Here is a 13,261-nt window from a genome sequence, read left to right on the forward strand (position 1 = left end):
TGTTAGACTCGAACAGCAGCACGTTTTGTATTATTACCGCGGACCGAAAAGATAGGGAGTCGGCATGTTTGGAACTTCACGCAGAGCGGATATCGGTGTTATATTTATTCACGATTCCATTTAAGCCTTAGAGGATTCTTTTGAAGCAGTTTAGGGCTCTCTGCTCGCATGCCCAATGGTTCCCCCTCTCGTAACCAGTTCTAAGACACCATCTCAGAATGTTGTTCCGTGAGGCCCTTACAAATGAAATGCCTCATCCGTGCTCCACAGGGGCCATTTGCTGGGAGAACGGGGATGATGATGATGCCATTTAGCGTTTACTATGTGCTTCATACACATTGAGTCATTTAATCTTCACAAACGCCCGATGAGATGTGTCCTGTTACTATTCGTTACTTGACATGTAGAAACAGAGGCCCAGAGAGGTTAAGTGACTTTCCCCAAGTCACACAGCCAGTAAGCTATTGAGCTGGGATTTGAACTCATGGCTCCATACTGCCTGGGGTGTAAGCTGTCTGCCTTTGGCCTTGTGCTGGGCAGGTGGGCACAGAATCTCACCTTCAAGGCTCACCTCCGCTTGACTGACTGTTCCTTCTGAGAACTCAGAATCACTTCCTTCCGTGCATGGGAAGGAGGAAAGGCATTCTAGGATCAGGGACAGTCCAGGGAACACAAGAATGGCCTGGAAATGGAGGTCTAGTGGGCTGGACTGTCCCTGAGCATGTGCTGAGTGTGTGGCCCTCCTCAGGGGAGGGCCTCGGATGTCACACTCGAGTGTTGACTATGGAAGCCTGCCAACCAACATCCTCGTCAGACCGGCTCAGATGACGTCTGGATCGCAGAGCCCGTCATCCTATAAGGACTGGGTATTTTTCCAGAATTGTATTGCTTATGTCTCCTTGGCTACCCAACACCTTAAGGACTCCATCAAAACAGAAACATTTTTTTTAAACTTAAAGCAACTTTTAAAACTTGCTTTTCTAGTTATAGAAAAAAAATTTTTTTTCAGTGTCAAAAATCGGAGAAGTCTAGGAAAACACACCAGATAAAAATGGGCTAAAAGACGGCAGCCAAGGGGAAACTGCTGTCTCTCTTGCCGCCTCCAGAGAGTCTATTTTCTCTGCACATAAATATGTGATTTGTCCTCCGCTCCCCTCTGCGGCCCAGTCCCCTCCTGCTCTCCTGTCCTGTGCTGGGCCAGGCCGCTCGCCTTCCGTGTGCCCCAGGAACAGACCGTATAGTCTCCTAGAGTGCAGGCTCCATCAGGGCAGGCCAAAGTCTGTCTTGCTTTTACCTAGGCATTAGGGGCTTAATGAATACCTGCTGAATGAACAACGTGATGTACAAATATTTTGAAACCTTGAATTTCATATTAAAAAAATGCACGGGCACAGTTTAAGTACATACATCCTTTAAGAGCACGCATCTATTCCTAAGTACATCTAGTTTCAACGTTAACTGGTGGATAGACTTTAACATATCTTCCTCTGTTTGTCAAGGAAGATTATGAGCATTTTCCCATGACATTAAATATTCTTTTTAAAAATTTTTAAACCTTTAAGACAATTTTTTTAGGGGTGTCTGGGTGGCTCGGTCGGTTAAGCGCCCGACTCTCGGTTTCAGCTCAGGTCACGATCTCGCGTTTTGTGGGGTCAAGTCCCACATCAGGCTCTAAGCTGACAGCATGGAGCCTGCTTGGGTTTCTCTCTCCCTCTCCCACTTGTGCTGTCTCTGTCTCTCTCTCAAAATAAGTAAATAAACTTAAGACAATTTTTTAAAGAGTTTATTTATTTTTGAGAGCAAAATGGAGCTCGAGCAGGGGAGGGGCAGAGAGAGAGGGAGACACAGAATCCGAAGCAGGCTCCAGGCTCTGAGCTGTCAGCACAGAGCCCGATGCAGGGCTCGAACCCATGAGCTGTGAGATCATGACCTGAGCTGAAGTCAGATGCCCTACCCACACACCGCTAAATGTTCTTTTAAAAAATGTTTATTTATTTTAAGGGGGGGAGGGGCAGAGAGAGGGAGAGATCGAGAATCCCAAGCAGGCTCCATGCTGTCAGCGCAGAGCTTGATGTGGGGCCTTATCCCATGAACCATGAGATCATGACCTGGGCCGAAATCAAGGGTTGGACGCTTAACCGACTGAGCCACCCAGGCACCCTGACATGAAACGTTCTTTAACACAGTTTTTAATCGCTACATGAGTTTCCATATACGGATGTACCATAACTTATTTAAACTTCCCTGCTGGATTTTTTTTTTCTCTTGTGAATACCATTTTTTAACGTGAAAAATGCTGTAGTGAAGGTCTCAGGCTGGACTCTTTGCGCACGTTCTTTATCACTGCTTTAGGATAACTTTTTATAGATGGAGTAGTTGGCCCAAAGGGCCTAAATATTTTTATGCCTCTAGAAACCTATTTCCAAACTCCAGGAAAGCTGCATAGTTTTCAAGGTCTGTCCTGCTAGTGATTCTGTTACAATTTTGGTGAACTGTTTGCAATTTGACAGGGGAGATTGGCACTTGGTTTTGATTTACACTGCCTTTATTTTCCCATCTTGGGAACAGAAACTTTGGTATTTCCAAGATGTGCCCGACCATGAGAATGGCTGTCTGAATGAGAATGTTCTGGGGAGGGGCCTGTATCCAATAAGCAACGTGGCAAGTGTGGAAAACACGGACGTAGTTCAACACCACCATCTCACAGATGGAGACACCGAGTCCAGAGAGGAGCACAGAGCTGCTTGGGTCTCCGGGGGAGCCGGGCACCCCCGTCCTGGTGTCCTCACCATGCCCCCTCCTCTGGGCCGCCTCCCCTAATTACCCGTCAGTGACAGCAAGCGCCTAATGACTTCTTCCTTTTTTCTCTTTTTCAGGAACAAGGAAATCCAGTCCAAAATCTGACAAATAAGCCATGACGGTCAGCGAACAGGACTCCACAGATTCCAAAGAAAGTGATTCGCTGAAAGAGACATTGGTCAGTCCTGGTTTCCTTATCTGTCCCTGTTCTGGTGACTCTGGGGCAGTCCCTCCTGGCCCCCTCGCTGCTCCCAGGGAGATGTAGGTTGCGGCGAGGTCAGGCAGAGAAGAGACAGCAGGGGATAAAAGCAAAGGCATATGGCAGGTTGCCTTGTGAACCACAAAGCATGTGTCGTGAGGCACAGGCCACTGATGGCATTGTACTTCGGCTGATGATAACATATCACCTGCTGGTGGCCTTCAGGACTTGTTGTGGGGGGTGGGGGTGAGTCTTCGCTCCAAAAGTCATTTTGCAACAGGGGGACACCGATGTGTGAAAGCGATGATGTTGATGTCCTTAGGACACACTGAAACTCCCCCCTTATCCCGCCACGAGGCTCAGTCCTCTGTCCCTCCTCCAGGATGTCCTGGGCATCTAGAGAGACTCTCACTGCTCAGGAGTCCTTGGATAGTTATTTATTTACTTATTTAAATGTTTTTTTTATTTTGAGAGAGAGCATGAGCACACAAGGAGGGGAGGGGCAGAGAGAGAGAGAGAGAATCCCGAGCAGGTTCCGAGCAGGTTCCATGCTGTCAGAGCAGAGCCTGACAGGGGGGCTCAAATCCATAGACTGTGAGATCACAACCTGAGCCAAAATCAAGAGTCAGACACTTAACCCACCGAGCCACCCAGACACCCCAATATATGTCCATATTTTCAATAAACCTTATTTAGCAGGAAAAGATCCACACAGGTGTATTTACCAAGCTGCCAGGGAAGTGTGGAATTGGCAGACTGAGAGTGATTGTCCCCACCCATAGGGGTGAAATGGAGGTTCGAGGAGGCCCAGCCACCTCCTCAGGTCATCCGGGGACATGGCGGAGTCACGTTAAATAAACAGCGATTCCCTCCACGCGGACACTATATTTTTCTCGGTGCTCATATTGGGTTGAGTCAAGGCTCTGCTGTCTAGACATTTGGTGTAATGAACGAAGAGCTGTAGTCATCTCAATCATTCTGCTTAAATGATATTCAATAGAAAACGCCCCCTTTTTTCCTTTCCTGCCCTGTCCTGGAAGAAAATGTTCATCTTGTCCAAGCTGACTTTCTAGCTTCAGGATACCATCCGGAGGACAGTTTGAGTTCAGTGCCAGAAGTATCTACCGGGCCCCAGCCCTGAGCCAGGTGGGAAGAAAACTGGGAATGCTAAGAGGCTCAGGACACTGGATTAGCCTGCTCAGGCTGTCATGACAAAGTACCACAGGCTGGTGGCCTAAGCAACAGTGATACACGTTTTTCACATCTGGAGGCTGGAAGTCCAAGATCAAGGACATCAGAAGGGTTCATGCCTTCTGGGGCCTCTCTCCTTGGTTTGAAGATGGCTGTCTTCCCCCCGCCCCCCCCCGTGTCCTCACATGGACTTTCCTCTATGTGTGTCTCTGTCCTAAGCCCTTCTTGTAAAAACACTGGTCGTATCGGATTAGGGTCTACCTTGGTGACCTGACTTCACCTCACTCTCCTCTTCAAAGAACCTGTCCCCAGATACGGTCCATTCTGAGGTGGTGGGGGGTTGACTCTTCACCACATGAATTTGGGGGGGGGCACAGGTCACTCAATACCAGACACACACACAATGCCTGCCCTTGGTGAGCTCCTGTCCAGAGGGACGGGCACACATGAGAATAGACACTTATAAGTACGGGCGGTCGTAGACAGTAAATCTGTGAGCAGCTTATGGAACACAGAGGGGCAGAGAGAGGCCCAGGGAAGATTCTGGGAGGAGGTGGTCAGGGGACTGAGTACTGAAGGATGAGCAAATTAAGGGTCCTCAGAGGAGAAGCCTGAGCAAGGGCCAGGAGAACTGGCACGAGGAGATACTCCACAAATATTGGTGAATGGGTGTGTGCATGCTGGAACAGGTGTCAGAAGAGGGTGATGGTGCCCCAGCCTCAGAACACCTGGGAACACGTGTCTAATGACCACATCCTTAATTGAGTTCATCTTCTCAGGCTCTGCCGGGAAGCATGGGGCCACAGGCCGTGCAAATGCGGGGATGGCACCAGCTCTCCCCAACTCCACTGGTGATATCGTGGGTGTGAACACACCTGGCCAAGTGTAGACATGTTCCATGAGGGGCAGGAGGAAGGTGCTCCGGTAATCAGGAGCCCCGGTTAACTGCCTTCCGGTCCAGGAATCTACCACACTTCATGTTCACCACCAAGAGACCAAACTTGAGCACTAGAACAGTCCTTAGCAATTGTCCAGTGGCATCAAAATGGCCCCAGACCTCCCCTTCTACCGCTGAGGACACTGATTCCCTAGAGGGGGGCAAATCTTTGTCCACAGAGTTTGCGTGATGGCACTGACTTAGAAAGGGATGAGAACATTTGGTCCAGATAGAGCACATTATCTGGGGACAAGGTGATCTAAAAAATGAGTGTTCGTTGTATCGTATGCTTGCTGTATGCTGGGTGTTGTAGATGCCACGATTCTAGGTGTTTTTCCAGTATAAACTCATGGAATCTTCCACAGGTCTATGAGGTGGTGGCACTGTTATCATGCCCTTGCTACACACGAGGACATGATGCCACAGAGAGGCCAAGTGACTCGTGTAAGAGCTCACAGCCTAAGTGGCTGAGCGGAGGCTCAAACCCAGGCAGTTTTGAACCGCTAAGCTGGGGCAAAGGGAGGGGGCCGCTCCTATCAGCTTCACCAAGCGTTTCCAGAAATCAGAGCCGTTCACTGGGTCACCCTGAAAAGCCCCGGGGGGCTGGGATCACTTACCTGCCTGAAGGAAGGGGGGGTGCAGTTGACTTGAAGGCCAGGCTCTCGGCATAGCTGGAGCCCGGACACTGCTGTGTGACTTTGGCCAAGTCGCTGCTCACCTCTGGGCTCGTTTGCGGGCTGGCCGGGGAGGGAATTAATGGACAGCTACCTCCACCAATGAGAGGAGCTCTTCAGGCCAAGCGCCGCCTCCAGACTGTGGGACAGAAAGGACAGTGAAGTCTGCACAAGCCTTGCTGTGTGGCTGGACAGATGTGCGTCCGGTCTTTGGTTCTGGGACAGGTGCAGGGCTGGGGCCGGGGCGGCCGCTGGCAGTTGGTCTCTTTCCACCCCTGGGATCTGCATCCCCTCTGGTTTCTACCCTCAGAGCTCAATTTCAGCAGGTTTTGGGGCAGCAAAGTTGAGGCAGGAGAGGCGTGCAGGGACAGCTTTGAGGGGGGCCTCAAGTCCACACCCGGGGTACCTGCTGGCCGGTGGACAATGCTTGCTGACTTTGGAAGCCTTCATAGCGCAGGGGCGTCCCCGACACCAGCGACCACCCCCCCTTCCTTCTACTTTGTGTACATTTGTGTTGACCTCCTGGAGCCTGGGGCCTACTGAGTTTTCAACCCCAATGAGGAAGCACAGAACAATTTCCAAGGGGGGCTTGGGGGTGGGGAGAGAGCACCTGATTCAGATTGAGTTTTAGCAAGATCAGATGAGACCTCCTGTTACAGATGGAGCCAGGCAGGAAGGGCCTGAGCTAAAGAGGGGGTAGGGGAGGAAGAATGACGGTGAGTATAACGTCCCCATCCGGACAGCACAGCGAGGGTCCTCACGACACAGGGAGGCAGCTGTCCCTTCGCTGCCCCTTCCCGTCCTTCAGGGCCCAGCCATCCTCAATTACCTTCCTCCCCCGCCTACTCCAGGGTATCTGTGCCTGCAGGCCTTGGCTCGACGCCCTCCCACCCCACACCCTCTGCCTGCATGCTTCCCAGGGCTACTCAGAAATCACCTCTTCCGGAAAGTCTTCCCTGATCCAAGCCCCAGTTTCAATGCCTGTGTTCCACTACACCTAGTTTCTTTGCTTCCCGTCTCTCTTTGCGGGCTTGAGGGCTCCCTGGCCTCCTAGGGGTTCTGAATTCCCCAGTCAGGCCCTTGCCCACCGGCCTGTGCCCCTGCTCTCTGCCTCTGGGTGCAAATGGCCGAGGCAAGCTGTCCTAAACCTGTCACGATTAAAGGTACACTTCTCCGACATCCAGGGCAAGTTGGCCACGTGGTGAACAAATTCTCATGACGTCTGGTGTGCGTGAGAGGTCTTGCCTCCTTAATGCTTTCCCTGAGCTGAGCCAGCCTGGGGCGGGCACGTGGGAGGTATTCCCCGGGCCAATGCGGAATGAGAAGCATAGAGGAACGACCGACTAGCAGGTTCTTTTTCTTCGAAACCCAGAGCCTCCCCGTTTGTGCCCGAGCTAAGGGCGGCCACGCCTATGTCCAGCACACTGGCTGGGGCCGTGTGTTTTCTACCCAAGCCTCAGAGGAACTGCAGGGCAGTCCAGGCGGGATCGGTCTTCCGTGTTGCCCTCGTAAACGCAGCAGCTCAGAGGAGCCGAGTGACCAGGCTAAGGCCACGCAGTTAGAGAGGCAGGGTGGGGACCCCAGCCGGCTTTCCCTGCCGTCGGTGACCTGGCGTTCTGTGCCGATCCTGGGAGAGGCGCCCCGGCTTTATGGCCAGCGCTCCCCTCCCCGCTCGCTGGCCTCGTTGACCAGGAAAATGAAAGGTGCTGATGCCAAAGGAAAAATCCATACCCCGAGTGGTGGTTCCCGAGAAGGCCAGTTTCCCTCCAGGATTCCTCGGTGCTGCTATGACAGCAGGGGGGAAAGCGCACGGTGCCCATTTCCTGTTCAGACAAGACAGAGCGGCCGCGTTTCCTGCCAGGCCCCCGCCCCCTCGTGGACTCTGCCTCCTGCACCGAGATGCCCCGGGATGGCCTGCGGGATCATGGACTCCCGGGCCTGGGCTCCCCTGACGCGCAGCCCCGGCCATCTGGGGGCCGCCGAGTGTGGCCGCGCCCTGCCGGGCGGGAGGACCAGAAAGGTAAATGCAGAAAGCGGCCTCAGGACCTGCCAGGGGGTGGGAAGGCCCAGCGTGGGCGGCTGCGGCTGCCTCCGCCGCCTGGGGCCCTGGGTCACAGGAGCCTGCGGTGAGAGCCGGCACCCCGGTCCCCGTGACCTTGGCCGTGGAGTTCCAGCTCTGGCAACGTGGCCGTGCTCGGGAACAGCCTGGCAGGTGCTGGGTGGTGTCCCCTTTTCCTTCCCCGCCCCCACAGCAGGTACCTCTGTCCCCCCGGGGCTGGTGGTGAGAGGGGGTGGGCCAAGCAGCGCTGCTGGCCAAGCAGCGGCAGGGCCTCCAAGGAGAGACTCCCACCTGCCTTTCTCTAGCTTCTGATGGGTACAGACAAGGGGACAGGGCAAGGGGGTCCAGGAAGAGAAGGTGTCCGGGGCGGGCCAGGGAGTCAGGCAGCGTGACATCTGAGCTGAGACCCAGAAGATAAGTGCGAAGATAAAAGACCGCGGAGGATGGGCACTTTGTCCAAAATGCAGTTCTTGTTCTAGCAATGAATCTTTTTCAGTTCAGGCTCTTCTTCCTGTAGAAACCCATTCTGGCCCCACACCTGGCAATGTCCGCCCCTGTGGCTTATAAACCCTTTTTCTCCCCTCCGTCCTCTCACTGGCATTTACTGAATACCTTCTCTGCCTCAGGCTCGGTGCCTGGAAGCAAGACCCCCTCCCCTCAAAAAGTAAGACCCTTGGACACCACGCCGACTCTGCTGCTAATGCTCACAGGCACCTGCCACAGGACAGGAGAGGCCTTGTCTGCCTTAATTAACTCTTTTCTTCAGCATAACAGCCAGTGAGGTGGGGTCTATTATCATCCCTGTTTTCAGATAAGCACACTGAGTCACAGAGCAGTTATGCCACTGGCCCAAGGTTACAGTCATTAAGTGGCAGAGCTGGGGGTAGGACAGAGTTGAACCAAAGAGGGGGTGGAGTTTTCATTCAGAGGAGAAGGCGTTGGGAAAGGGTCGCAGGTGCCAAAGTCTCTAGAAGGGGAATTTCGGGCACATGTATCTGCACGGGCAGGGCCAAGAGGCAGCTTGGCACCTAATTCGAACAACAGCCGTTCTGTATGGCGGGGCCAGAGGCAAAGTAAAACGAGTAAACGGCCTTTCCGAACGCTCCCTGTGTGCGCGCGACATTCTAAACATCCTCATCCGGCAGCACATTGATTCCTCAACAACCCTATGTGGCCAGTGTTGTTATTAGATCCATTTTACAGCTGGGCAAGATGAGACCCAGGGAGGTGAAGAAAGTGGCTCAGGTTCCCACAGCTGACTGGTAGAGCCGTCCAGCACCGCGTCCCCTGCTAGAGGAGACTACTGACGTGGGCGGATCCGGGAGTTGGCTATCAGGGTCCAGCTCTCTCCTCCAGACAGTATTTGACCGACACAGTTCCCTGAACTGTGGACCTTGTCTGTTTTGTTTCCCGCTGTATCTCTAGAGCTTTATCAGGGCCTGGCCCGATACACGCGCACATTTTATATGATAACAGAGAAGGTGCCTTCCAAGAGCACCTGGGTCCCCTCCATCCGGAGAGTGGCCCACATTCCGCTGGCCAGCCTCGGATGGGAACCCCTTCTGCCTCCAGCCCCTGCCAGCTGGTCAGCTCTGGCCAGGGGGTTCAGATGTTTCTCCTGCATGGTCCTGTCCTGACTGTGACCACACTCGGACGAAGGACAGGGTCACATGGGGGCAGATGCCCTGTTCTCCAGGCTGAGCCCTGTATCTCTCTGCACGTCCTTGTCCTGCGGTGCTCATGGTGGCCTGGAGATTGACAGCTCGGCCTGGAAGGCCGTGTGCAGTGGTGTGCATGCGTGCATGTGAACGTGTGTGCACCTGTGCAGCTGTGAGCAGCCTCAGGCCCCTAGACACTGTTCCCAGATGACGAGGCACTGGGGGACAGGCAGTGCGGTGCAGCGGGTGACTGCATGGGCTCCAGCCCACATCCCAGACAGCACCACGGACGTCTCGGCGCGTCTCTTTCGCCACCTACCAAATCGGGATGAAATAGTACTGATCTGAGCGTTCCGTGAGATAATACCCTGAAAGGGCTCAGCTCAATGCCTGGCCCATACCTCTTGTAAGTGCCAGCCGCTACCATTGGCGGCTAAGTCTGGCTTTGTTTTTTGCTCCTATGTGGTCTAGAAAGTGGCCACATTCAGCTAAAATAATAGTGTGTGGCTGCTTACAGAGCACCTGCTAAGGACTGTGGATCTGTGAGTCACAGGTCTGAGGCAGCAGGCAGAAGCAAACTGAACTCCGTGGGTTGACCGCATTCCCCCAGTGCGTCGGCCTGCGCAGTGGTCGTGGACAGCGATCCCACCTGTCAGCGGGCTCCGGGAACTCGGACAATTCTCTAGGGCCCCTTCCCCAGACAAGGGGACAGCCCAGGTGCATCCTGCGGGCCCCTAGCTCTGTGCCCAACGGCCAGATCTGACATGCTGTCCTCTCCTTTCCAGGACTGGTCCTGCTGGCTCATCGTGGCCTCTCTGGTGGGCGCCTTCGGCTCCTCCTTCCTCTATGGGTACAACCTGTCGGTGGTGAACGCCCCAACACTGGTGAGTGCCCCGCGGTTGCGGGATGCGCCCGGCAGAGGGCGCTGCGGCCACGCGGAAAACTTCGGGAGTGTTCCCAGGCTGGTTCTGTGCCAGCCCTTTGCCGGACACTGGAACCTAGGAGAGGGAGAGAGAGGAGTGAGACCAGCCTCTGCCCTCGAGGGGAGGATGGGAGGTACAGAAACAGACAATGGTGACAATGTGGAGGGTTCAGTTCCCTGCCTTAGAGGGTCCAGTTCCCTGCCTTGGAGGGTCCTGGGAGAGTGCAGGGGTCTCCGGAGTTCCCAGGGGCCAGTGCTTGAGGATCTTATCCTGGGCACAGAGCCACGGAGAGACCTTACGCATAAACGTTTTCTTGATCTGTTCTTTTGGGTTTATGGCTTTCCATTACCGCTAGTCATTTGGGTGTCTGTTTTGTCTGGCTTTTGTTTCGGTCTGGAATCAAGTCGTTAGGTTACGTCAATCAAGAAGAGTCTGTAAAGCAACCAAAGGTGTTTATCTGGGGTCGTAGGACTTGCAGCATGGGAGACAGAGAGGGCGGAAATGGACCTTGTGCAGGTGGGGTGGGCAGGCTTCTAAAGGCAGAACCCACAAGGTTACCAAACTTCTGAAGGAATGATGATGGGTGCTGAGGGAGTTACACTGAGCCCCCGGATGCAGGATTGACTAGGTAGCTAACAGGTGTTACATTGTCTCCATTTCAGTCCTCGGTAGAGGAGGCCTTCCAAGAGCTGGCCATGTTGTAATTGCCACAAGCCGAGAGTTCATGGTGTTCCCAGAATTGAAACAGGAGCCCCTGCGTGGGTCCTGCTTCCTCAATGTCCTCCCAACCCCCTTCTGAGTGAGGGTCTTAGCAATACTTACTTCACTTTTGGAGTTTCCTTTTATAGGTGCAATCCCCAGGCCCTCCTAACACCTCCCTGCTGGTTTGCAGGTTCAGATTTGGTTCCGCCTACCTAGGCTCTTAGGTAGCTATCCATGCCAGGGGGTGCTGGCTTCTGCTTGTCATACCTGCACCTTCGTCCACCTTACCCTGCAATGGCGAGGTAGATCAAGGCTACCTGGAGGCTTTCTGGAGGAAGTGATGCCTCAGCTTCACCTTAAAGGTAAAACAAAGGCACATGCCATTTGTGACATGTTTGCAAGAATGCAGGCGTGATGCAGTTGGAACGCAGAATGCCTTTTGGGGAGCACAGGGCAGGAGCTAAAGGGGCAAACAGAAGCCAGGCTGTGGACCTTTCTGAAGGCTTTTCGGGCCTTGTTTGGAGCCCAGCATCCCCATGTGCAAACCACAAGGGAGGCTGGACCAGGGGGTCCCAAAAAGTTCCCAGGAGCCCTGAACTTGGCAGAATTGCCTTTTAAAAATTCAGATGTCCTTCGACAGTCCTTCAGATGTCTTTTATAGCTGGTTTGCCCAAATTAGGAGACAAAAAAAAAATCAGTGCTATATTCGTGACAGAAATACGGAAAACTAATGACAACCGTAAAATCCAGATGTAGGTGTTTCTGTTCTATTCCCTTACTTTCCTGTGCATTTGGAAAGTTTTACAGCAGAATGTCCAAAATAAGTACATCATTACATCTTTGCAAATGCGTCTATATATGTGAAAGGAGAGGGAAGTTTCTACATCTTGCTCCTGAGCCCTGTTCTGTTCAATGTTGTCACCAGTTATTTGGACGATAATCTGGAAAGGATGTCTACACATTTCTCGGTTGATGTGCTGGGAGGAATAATGACTGTATTTGAAAATGCAGTGTGTCAGAATCGAGTGCTAGGACAGCTCTAGTTTTTGTTGAGTTTGTTTCATTTTGTTTGAAACGCTTCTACGTTTTGGGACTCTGTGTAAGTTCATTTGGAAAATGGGCTCTGATGCTAAGACCCATTTGAAAGCCAGGGACCTAGATGGCCTCCCCAAACTCTTACTGAAGCCAGTGGCTTTGATTTCGTCGTTGTGACCTCGTCCTGACATGAGGATCTGATTTGTCCATATTTGCCTATAAAAGAATATTGGAGGGGCGCCTGGGTGGCTCAGTCGGTTAAGCGTCTGTCTCTTGATTTCGGCTCAGATCACTATCTCCCAGTTTGTGGGTTCAAGACCCACTCCAGGCTCTGTGCTGTGTGGAGCCTGCTTGGGATTTTCTGTCTGTCTCTCTCTCTTTCTCTCTCTCCCTCTCTGCCCCTCCCCGGCTCGCTCTTTTGTCTCTCAAAATAAATAAATAAACATTAAAACAAGAAGATTGGAAGTTTACACTCTTGCCTTATCATGACAGTTCAGCAGAAACTCCAGCAGAGGGTGGAGAACCTTTGCACTCATGGTTTGTGGACCAAAAAGCCATGTGAAACTAGAACCCTGAATGAAATGATGTGGATGGAAAAACAGAAGTTCAAGCCATGACTGTGGGAACAGGAGGAAGGAGCAATTCGGTCATTTAAAACTTGTTTTCGATTAAGAAACTATTTTTTTAGATCAGTTTGAAAGCAGTTCACAGCAAAATTGTGCAGGAAGTACAGGGAAGCACTCCCCCCTCCGTATCCCTCACTCCCAAAAGCTTCCCCCGCTATGAGTTTCCTCCAGGTCCTTTCATGGCTCGAAAGCTCCTTTGTTCTTTACAGCTGAATAATATTCAATACATTAATGCATTGTATTAATACAGTGTAATAACACCTTGTCTGCCTGTACCGGTTTATTGAGCCACTCACCTGCTGAAGGACATCTTGACTGTATCTAAGTTTTGGCAACTATGAACAAAGTTGCTGTAAACATCCATGTGCGGGTTTTTGTGTAGACAGAAGTTCTCAGTTCATTTGTGTAAATACCAAGAAGCACCATTGCTGAATCAAAGAGGGAGAGTACGTTTAGTT

General features: G+C 52.4%; 1 protein-coding gene across 11 annotated transcripts in view; it reads left to right on the plus strand.

The window, feature by feature from the left end:
- Positions 1-13,261, plus strand: part of SLC2A9 (solute carrier family 2 member 9) — a 262,356-nt gene that overhangs the window by 31,944 nt on the left and 217,151 nt on the right. For 3 of the 11 annotated variants that reach the window (XM_003985513.6, XM_019829751.3, XM_019829752.3), the window contains exons 2-3: positions 2,877-2,977; positions 10,303-10,401. In XM_003985513.6, coding sequence (XP_003985562.1) covers positions 2,915-2,977; positions 10,303-10,401 — 162 coding nt within the window. In that variant the 5' untranslated portion in view covers positions 2,877-2,914. Of the gene's footprint in view, positions 1-2,876; positions 2,978-6,766; positions 7,821-10,302; positions 10,402-13,261 lie in introns of those variants that run through there. The other 8 variants (XM_045056586.1, XR_006597234.1, XM_045056587.1 and 5 more) reach the window with 7 other exon arrangements.

This window comes from Felis catus, chromosome B1 (assembly GCF_018350175.1).
Source record: "Felis catus isolate Fca126 chromosome B1, F.catus_Fca126_mat1.0, whole genome shotgun sequence".
Taxonomy (NCBI): domain Eukaryota; kingdom Metazoa; phylum Chordata; class Mammalia; order Carnivora; family Felidae; genus Felis; species Felis catus.